At 40.5% G+C, this 17,624-nt stretch overlaps 4 protein-coding genes across 5 annotated transcripts; 1 reads left to right on the top strand and 3 right to left on the bottom strand.

Annotated features, from left to right (window-relative positions):
• The first annotated feature begins 308 nt into the window (after positions 1-308).
• LOC106419438 (formin-like protein 20) lies at positions 309-6,428 on the top strand. Of its 2 annotated transcripts, XM_048742523.1 has the most exons (16): positions 309-644; positions 941-1,632; positions 1,792-2,013; positions 2,094-3,532; positions 3,650-3,770; positions 3,917-3,988; positions 4,087-4,185; positions 4,312-4,353; positions 4,458-4,538; positions 4,609-4,659; positions 4,750-4,831; positions 4,963-5,129; positions 5,208-5,324; positions 5,439-5,507; positions 5,613-5,679; positions 5,790-6,428. In XM_048742523.1, the coding sequence occupies exons 1-16, from the start codon at positions 572-574 to the stop codon at positions 5,945-5,947; spliced, it is 3,552 nt and encodes a 1,183-aa protein (XP_048598480.1). In that variant the 5' UTR covers positions 309-571; the 3' UTR covers positions 5,948-6,428. The 2 variants fall into 2 exon arrangements, with proteins under 2 accessions (XP_048598480.1, XP_048598479.1); XM_048742522.1 differs by having other exon boundaries at positions 4,609-4,831; positions 5,790-6,362.
• Positions 6,429-6,463: 35 nt separating this feature from the next.
• LOC106406757 (probable xyloglucan 6-xylosyltransferase 3) lies at positions 6,464-9,469 on the bottom strand. Its single transcript, XM_013847486.3, has 3 exons — positions 9,092-9,469; positions 8,798-9,007; positions 6,464-8,683 (listed from the first exon to the last, which is right to left on the bottom strand). The coding sequence occupies exon 3, from the start codon at positions 8,024-8,026 to the stop codon at positions 6,659-6,661; it is 1,368 nt and encodes a 455-aa protein (XP_013702940.2). The 5' UTR covers positions 8,027-8,683; positions 8,798-9,007; positions 9,092-9,469; the 3' UTR covers positions 6,464-6,658.
• On the bottom strand, positions 8,549-9,382 carry LOC106419440 (protein LURP-one-related 10-like). Its single transcript, XM_013860226.3, has 3 exons — positions 9,092-9,382; positions 8,798-9,007; positions 8,549-8,683 (listed from the first exon to the last, which is right to left on the bottom strand). The coding sequence occupies exons 1-3, from the start codon at positions 9,380-9,382 to the stop codon at positions 8,549-8,551; spliced, it is 636 nt and encodes a 211-aa protein (XP_013715680.2).
• Positions 9,470-9,953: 484 nt separating the features above from the next.
• On the bottom strand, positions 9,954-17,624 carry LOC106419346 (protein unc-13 homolog). Its single transcript, XM_013860114.3, has 27 exons — positions 17,372-17,624; positions 17,219-17,270; positions 16,970-17,145; positions 16,573-16,637; positions 16,156-16,489; positions 15,911-15,977; positions 15,645-15,795; positions 15,116-15,283; positions 14,931-15,041; positions 14,456-14,665; positions 14,105-14,206; positions 13,787-14,005; positions 13,330-13,404; positions 13,173-13,250; positions 12,832-13,014; positions 12,583-12,738; positions 12,391-12,483; positions 12,191-12,262; positions 11,880-11,997; positions 11,580-11,758; positions 11,407-11,491; positions 11,179-11,283; positions 10,992-11,098; positions 10,732-10,809; positions 10,534-10,629; positions 10,357-10,452; positions 9,954-10,259 (listed from the first exon to the last, which is right to left on the bottom strand). Exons 2-27 carry the CDS (start codon positions 17,224-17,226, stop codon positions 10,083-10,085), a joined length of 3,309 nt encoding a protein of 1,102 aa, XP_013715568.2. The 5' UTR covers positions 17,227-17,270; positions 17,372-17,624; the 3' UTR covers positions 9,954-10,082.

Here is a 17,624-nt window from a genome sequence, read left to right on the forward strand (position 1 = left end):
GTGAGAGAACTATTTTTTTTTAATTAAGATCAAGAAAAACGTGGTTGAGATTTCAGAAATCCTTTTATTTTTATACATTTCCACGTAGGATGGAGACAAAAACACCTAGAGAAAGAAAGAGAATGGTCTGGTCGTGTCGTGTTGTGTCCGAACCAAGTCTCGCTCCTTATCTAAAGTCCACTACGTTTAATAGGTTCGGTAAGTAATTCTCAAATACTTTAATTTTTTTGATACACCTAATTAACTCTACATTTAATTAAAGAATAAAAATAAAATAAATATTTGATCAAGAAAAAAACTGCTGGAAGATTTCTAGCTTGATTCATCCTCTTTCTCCGCCATATCATCTTCTCCTTTTTATTTCACCTGAAATTCTTCGGATTCATCATCTAACTGTCACTTCCCTCTTGTTGATCAGCTTCCAAGATTCTTGGTTTCCACGTACGTGTCAGAGGAGTTTCAGTATTGTACATATATAGATCATTATATTCTTTTAGGAAAACAAGTATCAGAATTGGGGTTTAGGTAGGTAGCAGTCGAGAATAATCATCGACGGTTTGGATCCCATCGGATGGCGATGTTCCGTCGCTTATTTTACAAAAAGCCACCCGATCACCTTCTCGAGATCTCGGAGCGTGTTTATGGTACATCCTTTTTAGCTCCCTCCCCTGTTTTCTCTCTGTTTCTAGGATCAGTTTTGCTAAAGAGCTTCTGGATGGAGTTTTTTTTTTCTTTTTTGGCACTTTGATTGCTTTAGGCTGTCGATGATTCTTTGAAAAAGAGTTTCCTGTTTGAACTGCTACATTCCACTTCTAGAGCTAGACGATTTGTTTATAACTTCATATGCCTTGCTAAAGCAGTTCCAGGCTTTAAAAGAGTTGCTTCTGTTAGATTTGTCGCTAATAGCTTCTCTTTGTTATCTTTCTTTTTCTCTTTGCAGTTTTTGACTGCTGTTTCTCGAGCGATGTCATGGGAGAGGATGAGTACAAACTGTACTTGGGCGGCATCGTGGCGCAGCTACTTAAACATTTCCCAAATGCATCTTTCATGGTGTTTAACTTTAAAGAAGGAGAACAGCCTAGTCAAATATCAGAAGTCTTGTCTCAGTACAACATGACGGTTATGGAATATCCTCGGCAGTACGAGAGTTGCCCTCTCTTACCTCTCGAAATGATCCATCACTTTTTGAGATCGAGCGAGAGCTGGTTATCTTTGGAAGGTCAACAGAATTTTCTGTTGATGCATTGCGAAAGAGGTGGTTGGCCTATTCTTGCGTTTATGTTAGCAGGGCTACTACTATACAGAAAGCAGTATCAGGGGGAGATGAAGACTCTCGAGATGGTGCACAGACAGGCTCCCAAGGAGCTTCTTCAGATATTGTCTCCTCTAAACCCTCAGCCGTCGCAGCTCAGATATCTTCAGTACATTTCTAGAGTTGATTGGCCTCCTTCAGACACGCCTCTTCTTTTGGATTGCTTGATTCTCAGTGATCTTCCACATTTTGATGGAAGAAAAGGTTGCAGACCAGTTTTAAGGGTTTATGGTCAGGACCCTAATGCTGGACCCAACAGGAGCTCCATGCTTCTCTTTTCCGCACCAAAGACAAATACACACACTCGCCTCTACCAACAGGTACTTTTCAAACCATTTTATCTTTGTGGCATATATGAATGACACTATGCACAAGGCATTGTTTAGCTAATATATACTTTCCATGTGAACTTAGGACAGTGGTGTAGTCTCCACATCTATTTTAAAAAGAATTGTTCATTATTTTGATGTTATCTGCAGGAAGAGTGTATCCTGGTGAAATTAGATATTCAGTGCCGTGTTCAAGGGGATGTTGTTCTGGAATGTATACACTTGCATGATGATTTGGTGCGTGAGGAGATGGTCTTTAGAATCATGTTCCACACAGCATTTGTACGCAGTGATGCTTTAGTGGTCCGACGCGATGAGATGGATGTACTTTGGGAGGCTAAGGACCAGTTCCCAAAGGAATTTAAGGCAGAGGTAAGCCCATTTTGATTTTTTCTCTGATCATCCGTCAAATGAGTCTGTTAAGTTTGAATGCATGCTCATACATGTATCAGGTACTATTTTCTGGTGCTGATGCTGTGGTGCCTACTATCGCAACAGCTCCAATGTCAGAAGATGAGAAGGAAGATATCACTTCACCTGAAAAATTTTATGAGGTGGAGGAGACTTTTAGCCATGTGATTGATGACCATAAGATTGACTCAGATAGTTTTGGGGTTGTTGATACTGCTTCAGATGATTCTGAGGGTAAAGAGGTGTGGAAGGGAGACGTGGAACCCCATGCGTTTCTAGATTGTGCATCTGATGGTTCAAATCATAAACATGATGTGCATGGAGAGGCTAGCACAGATCCAGTCAAAGATATCACTGTTGATGATGTACAGTATAGGCCAGATGGGAAGGCAGATACCAATATTGACTCAGTGAAGGATATAGAAATAGACGATGGTGATGAGCAGCGAGAGAGAAGGACCTTGGAAGCAAAGGAAAATGATGTAGAAGGCAGTGATTCCCCGAATGATATAGAGCCTACAACTCAGGAAACAAATACCAAAATCAACAACCCCATTTCAGAGAAAACACAAGACGGAGCAGCTGCATCACCTCCTCCACCGAGCCAGAATGACAGCTTCTTTCAAACACCTCAGATTCCACCATCTCCTCCGTTTGCATTTGAGAGACCAAACAGTGGGATCATGTTGCCTCCACCACCTCCTTTTGCATCTGAGAAACCAAATAGTGGAATTATGTTGCCACCACCGCCTCCTCCTCCTACTCCCCCACCTCCGTTTGCATCTTCCAGGAGAAAAAGTGAAACCATGTTGCCTCCTCCACCACCACCTCCACCACCGTGGAAGTCTGTGGATACTTCGAGTTTTGAAACTCATGAGACATGCTCTACATCTTACGGTTCTCCACCGCTGCCTCCACCACCTCCTCCTTTTAGTAAAGCACATTCAGTGCCTCCACCTCCCCCACCGCCTCCTTTTAGTAAAGCACATTCAGTGCCTCCACCTCCACCGCCGCATCCACCTCCTCCTCTTACTAAAGCACATTCAATCATTCCTCCTCCAAGTTATGGATCGCCACCTCCTCCAAGTTATGGACCTCCAGTTCCTCCCCCACCGCCTCCTTTTAGTAAAACTTCCCCTCCACCACCACCACCACCTCCATTTAGTTCTGGTGGACCTCCCCCTCCACCAATGAGTGCTCCACCTCCACCACCTCCTCCGATGCGTGGAGGACCAGCTCCCCCGATGCGTGGAGGAGCCCCTCCTCCGCCTCCTGGACCAAGACCTCCAGGTGTTGGACCTCCTCCACCCCCTGGACCAAGACCTCTTGGTGGTGGAAGAGGGCGTGGTCTTTTACGTCCAGGTGTGGGGCCGTCAATTCAAAAAAAGTCTTCTCTAAAGCCCTTATATTGGGTTAAATTAGCAAGGGCCTTGCAGGGAAGCTTATGGTACGAGTTCGAGAGACGTGGAGTAGGGAAAATGTATTGAACTAACTTTATCTTTGCATATTCCTTTATCTCTTATATTCCTCCCTTACAAAAATCTGACTTAAATGGTATTGGTTTGCATTTAATCATCATTGTTTTTTTGTATGCTAGTGCACAAGAATTTGATGTATCAGAAATAGAGACGCTTTTCCCTGCTACAGTGCCAAAACCGGCTGATAAATCTGGAGGTCGAAGAAAACCGATAGAGGCAAAACCTGAAAAAATTCAACTGGTAATGTTAATATTCGGTTGTCTTCAGATATTATAACGTGCTCTTTCGAAGTTTTTCATGTAATTATAATCAAGTGACAGAAAACATGCTGTGATTACTACCTGCATAAGGTATAAATGTCATTTTGATTGATTTATTGTTTGCAGATTGACCTTAGGAGAGCCAATAACACGGAAATTATGCTTACGAAAGTAAAGATGCCACTGCCTGATATGATGGTAAGCTCCAAAGTCCAAACCTACTTTAGTTGAGTACCAAGTCAATACTGCTTAAGCTCTCTTATACATTTGTTCACAATTTTCTTGGCATCATCCAGGCTGCAGTTCTGGCAATGGATGATACTGTATTAGATATCGATCAGATAGAGAATCTTGTAAAGTTTTGTCCAACCAATGAAGAGATGGAACTTCTTAAGGTTTATTCTGAGTCCATTATTTACTTGTCTTTTGTTATATGTATTATTCGTAGTTATTACCATTATTCACTTGTTACAGACACGAGTCCTTATAAATCTTGGCTATAATTGACTGTTTTACTGCAGAACTACACTGGTGACAAGGAAATGTTGGGAAAGTGTGAGCAGGTTGGTTAGATCATGAGATGACCATATCCTTTATTTCTCACCATAAAATAGTTTTAACAATTTAGCTAATGCGTTTTGGTCTCGCATTCATTATGTTGCCACAGTACTTCCTAGAGCTAATGAAGGTGCCACGAGTAGAATCAAAGATGAGAGTTTTTTCCTTCAAGATTCAGTTCAGCACTCAGGTCCGGTTCATCAGTGTCTATAAAACTCTTATACTGTTTGGTCTTATTGTTAATAATGATTTCTGTGCAGATTACAGAATTCAAGAAAAGTTTAAATGTGGTAATTTCTGCGTGTGTGGAGGTTAGATGCTTGCAAGAGTTTAGATTTTTTTCTGTAGTCCATATGCATTTCTCTTTCTTAGAGGTTTTCTCCTCATTGCTTGTTAATCAGATCCGCACTTCAGAAAAGCTAAAAGAAATTATACAAAGGATTCTTTACCTGGGGAACATAATGAACCAGGGAACTGCAAGGGGTAAGCTTTATGTTATTCTTATTCAACATCTTATTGTGAGCTTGATTCAAGACTGAGGCCTTTGTTTCATTGCATCATATACTTGTTTTGTCTGAACACAAATCCATTGTGGTTGATTCTGCTTTCTGCAGGCGCTGCAGTAGCATTCAAGTTGGACAGTTTGTTAAAATTAAACGATACACGTGCTGTTAACAGCAATACCACTCTCATGCATTATCTCTGCAAGGTCATTGCTACTAAGGCGTCAGATCTACTGGACTTCCATAAGGATCTTGAAAGTCTTGAAACAGCTTCAAAGGTTTTTGCGTTTGTGCTTTATTTGTCCTTTACACCTTAGTTGTAACTGGCTCAGCATTTTACTGTCTCTCTTATTCAGATACAATTGAAGTCGCTAGCTGAGGAAATGCAAGCTATATCCAAAGGGCTGGAAATACTGAAGCAGGAGCTCACTGCATCCGAAAGTGATGTTCCTCTTTCTGAAGTTTTCCGTAAAGTATGTTGCTGATCTTTTTTTCTTCTTTATTTTACTAATTTTGATCAAAATCATGAATTTTCGAGTTAACTACTTCCTGATGCTGAAACCTAGTTTTATCTTTTTTGATAACAGACATTGAAAGAGTTCATTTCATTTGCTGAGGATGAAGTGGAGACTGTAAAGAGTCTTTACTCTGACGTGGTAATTTGCAGAAAATAATGATATGATTAATTGTTTTATAATTGACACTGAAATGTTGATCAACAATGTGTTTTGACTCTTGCAATGTTTTTTTTTAATGGACAGGGAAAGAATGCTGATTTACTTTCTTGCTATTTTGGGGAGAATCCCAAAAACTGTACATTTGAACAAGGTTTGGCGCAGAATATTAAGCTCATTCCTCTTTTTGTGCAGTACATTAGAAAGTGGTTCATTGTTTATTATATAGCTAATATAACAATGTTTGGTGATTGATTGTTGCAGTTACTGCAACACTCTTGAATTTTATAAGGTTGTTCAAGAAAGCACATGAAGAGAATGTCAAGCAAGTGGAGTTGGAGAAGAAGAAAGCCGCAAAGGAAGCGGGAATGGTAAAGGCCAAAGGAGTCAGTCTCAGAAAAAAAGCAGTTGATGATAGCTGACACAAAAACATAAATCGTATTTCTCAAATCGAACCAGTATGGTTTTGTATGCCAGTGGGGGAGGTGCAGTGCGGTTCAAGTAACCTATCCGCAGAGTGGCACAGAGCGGTTAAAACAGGACCAGAGTCTACTGGGAGCGAGTTTCTCCTGGGTGGGCTATCGAGGAACCATTGGAGTATGAGAGGCAGGTCTTTCCTCCACTCACGTTACATGACTAACTCCACATTGATTAATTCTATCTAACTTGTGAATAAGAATTATTTCCTGTTTATTTATATATTCTTGTCCTGATTAGAGGAATGTGTTGATAGATTCTAAGTGTTGTATAGGTTTCAGGTTGAGTAAAAGAGAGATGTAGAGTCTACTGAGTGTGTAACTATGTATCATACCAACAATATCAATGTTCTTTTCATTATGTAGACGAATAAAAACAAAACACTCGAATTGTTTGTACATAAGAAAGAAACGCCATGGTTTTGCACTGAGGACAGTTCAGCTTTTGTAACAGACTATTGATTCTTTTGTCTCTTGTTTATATTCTTTTGCAAGTTATTCTCTCTATCTATAAAACATCAAGTCCAGAGTTACTCCATGACTTACACAAACATAACGGAAACAAAACTGAGCTTTGAAACAACGGAGAGCTATAATCAAAATCATATTTAGCATTTCTTCAGCTAAAAGGAACTGATTGCACTTTACCAAAGGCTACTAGCTCCTTGCTTCAATCTTAAGCGGCGCTGCTCTCCTAATATCAAACCTGTTTACAAACTTCAACGGAGATATCGTCTCATTCCTAATCCTCTTGATCTTAGGACTTAACAAACCTCTATGACCAAACCCATAAAGCTTCAGCACTTGATTATCCGCAAAGTTATAAGCTCTCTCCATACTCTTCAAGCAATGCTCCACCGCGTAATCCGCATAGCTCCCACACGGTTTACACCCCACAAAATGAGTCACAAAGGGCCACCTCTCATCTCCCAACCCCGGATGATACTTATCCATCATCTCCTCATACCTATCCACCAACCCTTCCCAAAACCCATGAAGATAGTACTGATTCTCCACAAACACTTTCCCCATCCACGTGTCCTTCTCCGAAAGCAAAAGATAGATCAACGCAGACTGATCATCCGCCTCGAAAGCCGGTCTCCCCTTGAGAAACGCGGTGAGCACCTTCCCGGCTTCTTCCCTGATCGGGCCTTTTGGGCCCATAGGAGCCCAAACATCAAGCAGATCCAAAGACCACTGGCAGTTCCTAAACAAGAAACTGCCAGTGTTCAAAGCGATCCACGACTTCTGGTCGTACAGCAGATCCGGATACCCGTGGATAACCAAGTTATGATTCTCGTACCTAGACAAAGGCACCTCGAACACCATGTCCGTAAACAAAGCGTCACTGTCCATCCACCAAATCCACTCGATCTCAGGGTGAGACAGCATCAACCTCCTTAGCATCGGCAGCTTCGCCCAGTAACCAGCGAGCTCCTTATCCAAATGCGCCATGTTGTAAACGATCTCGATCCCGTGGATCCGACAGTAATCGATCTTGTTCTTCACCGACTTCAAGAGGTAATGATCGCCGATGGGGTTGTCGCAAGGCTTAGGGGGCGATCCCGTGAGGAGCAAGACTCTAGGTTTACCAGCGAGGGAGCTGGGGAAGTTAGGGTTTTGAGTTAGCCACGTGGCTCTTTGCTTGTCCCAGTTGGTGATCTTGGGGCCGAGAGTGTAGGTCGCGTTGAGGTCGAGGTCCGAGTCAGGGGGATCGTTCGGGTCGGTTGGATCGGAGTCGGATCGGATCTCGGCTAGGAGGCGGTTGGTTTCTTCGATTAGGTTTTGGTTGACGGCGTCGGCTTCGGAAGTTCCGAAGTTGACGCCGATCGTGCCGCGGAGGACGAGGATGGTGACGAGGCCGCAGAGGATGGTCATTTTCAAGTTGTTGAAGGTTTTCTTGATCTGTTTGCCACGTGGCGGTGGTTTTCTTCCTCCTGGGGTGGCGATCGTCGTCGGAAGAACGCCGGCGGAAGCAGAGGTTGAGACGCGCTTCTGAGTCTTGAATCCGTCTTCCTTCCCCATTGAGAGAGAGAGACTGTGAAGACTGTTGATCTAAGGAGACATTGTTGTTGTCTTGTATGTCAAGTAAGCTTTAGGGAAGAGAATGAGATCGATTCGGACCATCAAGATTCATGTCTGATTCGGACACATACAACTAATTGCACAATAAGTCATTATAAACTTTTATATTATTATAGGAAATGTTGGGAAAAAATCTATTAAAAATATCAACTTTGCGCTCAAAGAGATTTTACATTTGTGTTCAAACATCATAAAGCATTTCTCTTTAGTCGTTCGTTCACGTGAGAATTCAAGATTGCAAGTTTGTGTTCACACGCAATGGCATAGAAGAAACCATTCAACAAACTTGGGTTGGGTTTATTTCAAGACTTTTTATGTACAGAGTCTCAAACTACATGAATACAAAGTGTGTGTGTGTGTGTGTGTGTGCAATATTCATATCACGAACATGTAACAAGATTAACACAATCATTTCCTAAGGCATCAACGAGTAATAGTAGCATTGTAACAATGTAAAAGATGCTAGAAGATTGTGTTGGTCTCGTTCAAAATGACGAGGAGAGAGACAATAAAAGCATAGTCAACGCCTGCATTTATTCTAACCACAAAGTCTTGTTTCCCCTTGAAAAATCCTCCAAATGTCGTCTTCTCCTTCACCTGATTATGACAAACAATATAAAACAAGACACATATAAAACATGATTTTGACAAATTCTCATGCGTAGACCGAGGAATGAAACGTGCTATCGGATATGTTGTTATGTGTAATACCTCGGCGATGACAGCGTTGGAATGGTAGACCTTGGCTGAGTCGTCGAAGTAAGTGCCTACAACGCTGAAGTTTCCATAATGAGATTGAAAGATGACATCGAGGCGAGCTCTCCATTGAAGAGCATGAGAACGTTTCACCGTAAACATCAGTTCCCTTGGATCTGAGCCTTCTCCTCGGTGAACCGTCCATCCATCATGTAACGACGTCAACTATAGTTTTTGTTCATTATGAGATGTTGTCACATGAGAATCATTATTTGTTAGTATATAATATATATACAGTTAATTAATTACCTTCTCGCGCATGGTGAGAAGAGGGTAACCCGCGGGGTCACGAAGGACGCGTTTCTTGCTGAAGCTGTCGTGAGGACCGTCGACACGGAGAACGACGTTAGAGTTGAGGTCCACCACCTCTAGCTTCGCTCCGCTTAGTCCTTTACATTTCTTCTTGACGGTTAGCTGGAGCGGGTAAGGACAGCAGAATACGTCACTTACTACTGCAACGTTCGTGTTCTGTGTAGCCACGGGTGTTCCGATCGCAAATCCATAGCTCGTTTGCTGATACGAATCAGTAGTCCCTGCCATTGCTTCCTCTTCTGAGTTTCTGTTATTTAGTTCACTATTTATTTATGATATCTGTTGAGTTTGATTAGTTACAAACTTTAAACCTCTTTCATTGTGTATGTGTACATATATAGACAACATAGAAATTGAAGAAATGGTGTTAGCGTGCGTTGTTAGCCACACTCCAACACATTTTTTCAACACGGGTTTTGTATTTTTTTTAATAATTGGAAGAATGGTCTTTATTCGTTCAGTTCATATTCCAAATCTATGTTGAATAGTAAGAAACGTAATCGTATTTGAATATTCAGTACATAGAACTTGGTTATCCAGAGAAGTTACTCGAAAACAGTAATAATAATCAAGCCAGAAAATAAAATAAACATAGTCAAAGACTCCAACGGAAATAGAATTTCAACGGTCAATAAATCATTTTGTTATTCTCAGCTTTAGACTTTTAGTTTTAATCTAAAAGATTTCCAGACTCTTCTGAATAAAATTAAATGAAAATATGCGTTTGCAGTGAAATACATTTCAACAGAAAAAAAAAAAAAACATTTGTATTGTAGCAAAGACGCACAAAAAGCTCAGGTAAAAGTACAAAAGTAACTTCTCTACAGCCTGTGCTTCTGAAAATCAATCGTTTATACAAAAGTATTTTTTTGTCACTGAACAAAGACTAAAAGAAAGTAACTCGCACCAATAACCGAAAGCATATCAATTAGGCGTGGGATTTGGGGATTTTGTACTGCTTTTTAAGAAACAGAGAGGCCTCTGAATCGTTTCTGTGGCACAACACTCGCACCAGTGTTTGAGTATCTGCTCCAAGTTTGCCTCTTCCTCCTTGCTGCATATCTAAACTGCTTCGAGACCTCAAGTCATCGATAAGCTCTCGTGTCTGTTGCGTTAGTTATAAACAGAGTCAAAGTAAGGATCGCCATACAAAAACCGAGAAACCAAATGTCCACACTTAAGCAAGAAGCTGAAGTACTAACCTCGTATCCGTGTAGCTTTACAACAAGACGAACACGGGCGATTTGGTTTTCAACGACTCCTCTCGGAAGTCCGTCCCCGCCAGAAATAAAGAATTCCTAGGAAAATTTTCATGAGCTTTTAAAAAGTCACGAGCACTTGGGGGCATGAAGTTGAGATAACCGTTAAGAAAGAGTTACCTTTAAGACCTCTACATCTTCTTCTAGTAGCTTTGATTCGCTTGGATGAAACACACGAGACGGGCCACCATCTAATAGTACGCGAAGCAATCCGTCCTGGTAAAAGATTATGAATAATTTATCAATCAAAAAAAAGGCAAACACTTGAGAGCTGTGTCAATGATGTAAACAAAACCAACTGAGATTTAGACTACAGACAAGTGATGCTTGAAGCAGGCTTGTGACTATCCGATCCCTCAATGGCTCCATTATGACAGTACATAGTTGTCCAAGTTCCTGGTCAAAGTAATTGAAAATCTGAGTTAGCAATCTCAAGATCGTCAAGGAATGTTATGCTCGATTGGCTTCTAGGCACCACACTTTTTAAAACCCCGAACTCACACTACTCTGTGGCGGTTCAGAGCTCATGTAAACTTTAAATGCCTGGCTCATTTATAAACAAGGAGCAGATTTATTACCGTGTCAAGGGCTTCGATTAATGCTTCCAGTCTTGATTGAGAAACACTTGGCTTGTACAGATTCTCAATAAATGGCTCCCTTAAATCGCAGAAGATAATCTTAGTCCCTGCAGTGTGAAAGAATCAATATTAGTTTACCCACTTTGATAATGAATATTTCAAGGAGGTAAAACACATGATATCTCACCAGTAAACTCGCAAATACGGTCCAGAGCTGCATTGATATCCTTTCTACTCCCCTCAAAAGATTCCTTCTGGTTAACACTCTTAGTTTTCTCAACCAAAGATTTTCCTTCAAAGTTAACCAAATGGGAAATGTATCATTCATTATGGCTAACATCGATTCAAGGAAGAATAAGAAAATTCCTAAAGGGAAATAAAATTTAAAACTATTGAGCAAATAGATAGTACGTACTGATGACAATCTTTTCGCGAGGTCTTTTTGCTATCCATCGCTCCCATATGCTGTCTTCTAACTTGCTCAATTGACTAACAGCATACTGAGAAAAGCATATAAAAGGTTATAGATAACAGCGAAACTTATAAATGGTACTCGAACTGAGGAAGCTTAGCTAATCTTGAAGTTACATGTAAAGTATTGAGCTGAACGCAAAGGACAGCAGTTGCAGGAACATCAATGTTAGTCGACCATCTCTCATCCGGCAGTTTTGACTCGAATAGTTCCTTCTTAACAAAAACCTTGATTGCTGCTTCCTTCTTGTAACGAGTAAGAACAGGCACAGGTGGAACCAAATCATCCTTGCTACCTGGAATAGACCGAAACCCAAGGTTAAGGGAGATGAAAGTTTATAAATGTGGCTCGTATGAATACGAACCAGCCATTTAAATTTCAAAGCTCAGAAGCAGATTCAACCAGTCGGTATATACCTAGCTTCTCCATGACATGGTTAGTATATACTTGAAATGCATTGTCAATACCACGAAGTAAAGCGCTTAGTTCAATGGATCTCATTGGAACTTTCAGCTCAAAAAACTGATCAACAGTCTGCATCAAAGATTATCCAAAACATTAATTAGACAGCTTAATTTCAAGCTTTATAATCTTTCTTATGCACCCTATTTGGGAACTAGAGTTGAATATAAATTCAACAAGTATAAGGTCACGACAAACTGAACACAAAATAAAACATATGCCTCAAGCAACTGACAAGACTTGATAAAACTTGTAAAACCCCTACCTCTTCTACGATCCTGAAAACTTCAACAATTGAGCTCCCATGCCGCTGTTGAGCTGATATTGGGTCCCAATGCTGTACAGAAAAGTTAAGATGTGTTATAGTTCCAAAAAAATAGTATAAAAGGACCTACAAATAATAGAAATGCAGTAATCACGGAACAAAGTCATTCCTCAGCAGATCAGCAAACGACCAAATCTCACCTCTTGTTTAAAAGCTCGCTCCACCCAACTCAAAATTCTTCCCAGCTGTGCATTGATCCATCTCAAAACCAATGTGCCAGAGAGAGATTCGAGCTAGCAGAATAAAATTAAGAAATATTAAATTTAACCCTTTTTATAAAGTGTTTTATGCCACTCTTCCTAGTTTCAAAGTTAAGCATATGTAGGTCTAACCTCATAAGGAATTAATTTTCTGAAATAAGGTCCATTTGTATCCTCTCCGCAGACAGAAGTCATTAGCTCCAGTAAATATTGCTCAAGGCTATCAGCCGGAGGAAAAACAGAGACTACATCCTCAGTCAGGTGTTCAGTACCATCAAGAAAAGGTTTCTGAAATCAAATACAAAGTCAAGATGTCATTTACAATTGAGATGTAGTGACCAAAAAGAAATAAGGTGGGAGGGACGCCAGCATAAAGCTTACCAATTTGTTCCCATAAAACTTGTGAATAAGGGATGCAGAAAACGCAATTGCTTGTGGGTGCCTCTGAGATAATATTGGCATAAAGACGGTAGAGTCCTTTTTCATAAGTTTCTTTGTCTCCTCAGCAAGCAATGCCAAAGGGTGCTCATTGATTCTGTCTGATCTATCAATGGTCAGTGACATCTGTAAATTGCAAGAATCAGCCTCAGAATACCGTCCATATTATTAAGCGTTAAATGCACACACTAGAAACGGAATTTGTTCAGTTCTTAGAATCGGCATAAGTGAGAGCTGATAAGCGATTGTTTGTCAAGCATATAGAAGTTTGATAAAACACTTACCCTTGTGAACGTATTCTTAATGGAAGATGAAATATAGGACTCAATTTGCTCTCGATCTGAAGAGCTAGAATGCATCGCCTGTAGAGAAATTCAGTTACAAGTACAGAAGTGATGGTGGGTAAACTATATTGCTCCACTAAAAAAACAGATTACTTACTCTATCAGATTCCTCCAACAAAAGCCTCCAAGTTATCATTGCAACTGTAACTGTATCCTCCATGACAAGTGAACCCTGCAAAAGTTGTAAAGAAAAGGAAAAAAAATGACTAACTTCAATGGTATAGATAGGGAAAACATAACTGCCTTGCAATAAAGATATACAAGAAGCCTGAGGTAGATATGCTCTTATTTTAATTTACAAAGAAATTCAGTTACAAGTACAGAAGTGATGATGGGTAAACTATATTGTTCGGCATGCATATGGAAGAATTCGACATGTGAATGATGCGTCAAGTTTCTGGAGACTTATTTCCTAATGTGTCCATATGCAAACCACAATCCATATAAGCAAGGGTACAGTTCAAGTAAGGAAGAACGCTGATCCTATATACGAATTACTGTAATTGAATTGAAAGTAACTTCTGTGACTAAACGCAGTGGTTTTTAGGTAAAACCTCGGCAAAATGCAGATGGTAGTCGCCCAGCTGCTTATCGGCCCAACTTCGTATAGGTGACAAGAAGGACTCCAAGAAGGATATCTCTTCATTTTCAACCCTACACTGCAAGGTTTTCAAGTGTATGCGCTCTTGAGGCCCACGTTGTTCTTTTAGAGGGATTTTCTTCAGCTGCTGAATAGCATGTCGCAGAAGTCCTCGTTCACTAGTGATTACATACTGCAACCACACAAAATACTCATAAAACTACAGTAAAGGGTGGTCCAATATTAAGCATCAATATCATTGTAATAAAGGAATTTTCTTCTCCATCACTACCTGCCGAAACAATACCCAGGCATAGCATGTGTAATGAATGGTCTCTGTAATTCCAAGAACACGCCATGTTGATTTCAAAAGCTCAAGAATTTCTTCCACCTCCTGAAATAAAATGACCAAGGTTATTTCATAAACATGTCTTAGGAAAAACAAGAATAAACTGAATGGCAACTTGCCACTTTTTAGTGTATATGGGAATATCAATATGAGGAAACATAAAAATTAGGATTCTAAGCAGCTCAAGGAAGTGATATCCGAGAAGACGAACGCCTTTCAAATCAATACGATTTTTAGATGACAAGGACTATTGATGCTAGAAAATGTATTCAACAATATTTTGACAGAAATCACCTCTGTTAGCTTCCCTTCATTCAACATGTCAAAGACACAGAGAAGCAATTTTTCATATAGTCTGACGTTCAAATGATAGCCATCAGCCCAATGGCAGACTTCACCCGTCAAATCACCACGTGCCGGTCTCTCAGCAAGTGAGATAGCAACTTCTGTAAGAGATTTTAAACATTCTGCTCTTTGCACTTCTCCGGCTGAGGATGGAAGAGACTACAAATAGAAAAGAAAGCAACAAAGAAGTGAGAAACATATCATGAAACTGCTAATCTAAGCCAATTCAACTTTCAGTATAAGGGATAAAAGCCAAAGAATTATAGGTAAGTGTGGAAGCAGTGACGTCTAGAATGTGCATGTTCACCATAATTTTCATAATAAACGGGAAGATTCCCACAGAGAGTCTTCAAGGGAAATCTACCTGATATCTGATGTCTACACCATGTAATAAATCACATGAACATAAAGTAGAAAAAAATACCTCTGATTCTTCAATTCTTTGCAGAAGACTCTTCAGGTCATTTGCCTTACGACCTGATTCTCCAAATCCAACGACAGGATGGTTAATTAGCCCCTCTGCTAACATGTTTAACTGAGATACCAAAAATTAATAGATGACAGAACCAAAATATAAATGAACGAAGGGGGTGAGAAGGTGGTCTTTACCTGCCTTTTCTGCCAACGTAGGTATGCTTTCTTGTCAGAGAACTCGGTACGAGACACACAACATAACAATTCTAAAGGTACGAGGAGGCTGTCCATTCTTTTCCCAGCTTTTCCAGCTAGAGCATTAAGCAACCCCTGTCTTGTCCTGATGTCCATGGCTTCAGATATCTGTATGAGCCCAAATGATTGATTGCCAGTTACACAACAAATATAAAAAGTGGTTGAATTGTGATTATTCGTATCATATGGCAGTGTATGCAGTAGCGCAGAAAACATAATACAATGCATTTAACATACGGAAAGAGTACACGGAGGAACAAGCGAATAGTATCCAACCGCATACTAAAGTCAACGGAAGCCGGGACATTTAGCTTACAAAAATTAGGACATCATGACATGATACTTACATCAGAACAATTTTTTTGAGAAAGTATCAAGTAATAACTGTGTAAAGTCCACATTCAAACAAACCATATATGCTTCAACAAATGAGATAAGAAAGAAACAGTGAGAGAGAGAGTTGAGTTACCTCCATTTGGCCCCGCATCATTTCCAAAAGAGAAACCAATCCTGATGAACTTTGAGACTGAGAAACACTCTCACTTTTGCGACCAAGCTTTTTAATCAGCCTAGATCTGCGTTTCTCATTCTTTTTCTCTTTTGATGGTACTATGAGACCCCTACATGATTACACAATACATTTTGAAAAAAAAACATACGAAAGAGAAAAAACGATATCAATAAGTCTAACTAAACAAGAAAATTAAAAAGGAAGAAAGTTGATAATATGTATACCCTGAGGCTCCAGCGCAAGCCAACAAGATTTCAAATGCAGTTTCACGAAGATCATCATCTGTAATACCTGAAACATAAGAAGAAGGCAACTTTCTTAATGCATCAGTGGGTTATTGATTTTTTACTGTGAGTACTACTTATGGTCTAGTCATAGTTAGCTCTGGCCACAGGTAGGTATATAAACTACCTATAACTTTACAATTACTGTCATTAGATCTACCCAATCAAATAACAGCAACACTTACCAGTGGCAAAGGATGGCAGTTTAGGCACAAGATCAGCCGCATCATTAGCAGTCCGCCTCGAGATCCTGAAATTACCAACTTCCTCATTGTCATCGTCATCCTCAAAATCCTCAATATCATCAACAGTCAGCTCTTGAGCGTGCGGAGAATCAATAGACTCCGAGCGCATCAACGGCGGCGCAGACGGTGACTCGCACCACTCGGGATTCGTTGGGATGGACGAGGATGAGGCAGAAGTTAATATAGGAATAGGCGGCGGCGCTCTTTTCGGAGGCGAGCCAGAAGATTCAGGAGTCGTAGCCAGAAAGAAATCATCAGCAGTACCAACGCTATTCTGAAAACATATTCACAACACGTTAATGAAAAACAACAACTGATATATAACATTGTTTTAACAAATGAGAGACTCAATAAAACCATATAAGGCAATCCACTGTGATCATGGTAGTCCCGAATCGCTTCGGAAAGCTCGAGCATTCCACCTGGCGTTTTAAAACCAGTATACAAATTACAATCTAAAAAAAAAACAGAAGGAACGTGAATTAATCATCAGGGCTGTTCGTTTGGTTGCCGCAGATACCGGCAGCAGCATCAACATTCTGCGTCAACTCTTGTTCGTTTCGTTGACGCAGGAAACTGCGTCTGACGCGGCGTCCGAACACCGCGTCCTACGGCTGACACCGATAAAACTTGCGGTCGCGATATAATATGCGGCAGCGTCAGCGGCAATGTCTGAGAAACGAACAACAACTGTCCTTATTGACGCTGACGCTGAAACCTGCGGCAACCAAACGAACAGGGCTATCATCATCACCTTTCTTAGCACAGTTGATGACGTAATCAACACTGACTTGATCTAGATCCACGTCATCGAGAGTAACGGCTCCGGGAGGCATAATGACTTTCTTGATTAAGCTACCGGCCAGCATGAAATCCAAGAGTTTACGCCTATCGCGGCGATACCTCTGCAGAATCTCAACAGCACTTTCTCTGCAGCGAATGGATCCCAAAGTTAGAACTAAAGGAAAAGGAAGATTTGTATGATAGTAGTGTAGAAACATACTCTTCCATCTCGATCCAGCTGCGATGTGGATTTTCTCAGATTTCAATTAAACCTACGCCGCAAAATCAATTAAAACTTCAATGAACTACTTAGAACCGTTTTAATTTACACCGCATTGAATACAGTGATCTAGTTCAATTAAACTGAGCTTACCAGTCATCTACTTAGTAGCGAGATCCGAGTCTCGTGAGATGGGGGGAGAAAGTGGAAATCAAATTTGGTTTCGGGGAGATCGATCCAGCAGATGAGAGGGATGAATATATGATCTCGAAATGTCTTTTGAGAAGTTCGAGCAGAGCGAATCTAGAGAAGGGGTGGGGCGTGGGAGAAAGATCTATCTGTACACCACACCCTCGCGTCTTCCGAGTTTGAGGAAAAAAAAAAGTAATTTAGAAAAAGTCCAAAT

The sequence above is a fragment of the Brassica napus genome, chromosome A10 (genome assembly GCF_020379485.1).
Source record: "Brassica napus cultivar Da-Ae chromosome A10, Da-Ae, whole genome shotgun sequence".
In the NCBI taxonomy this organism is placed as follows: Eukaryota; Viridiplantae; Streptophyta; class Magnoliopsida; order Brassicales; family Brassicaceae; genus Brassica; species Brassica napus.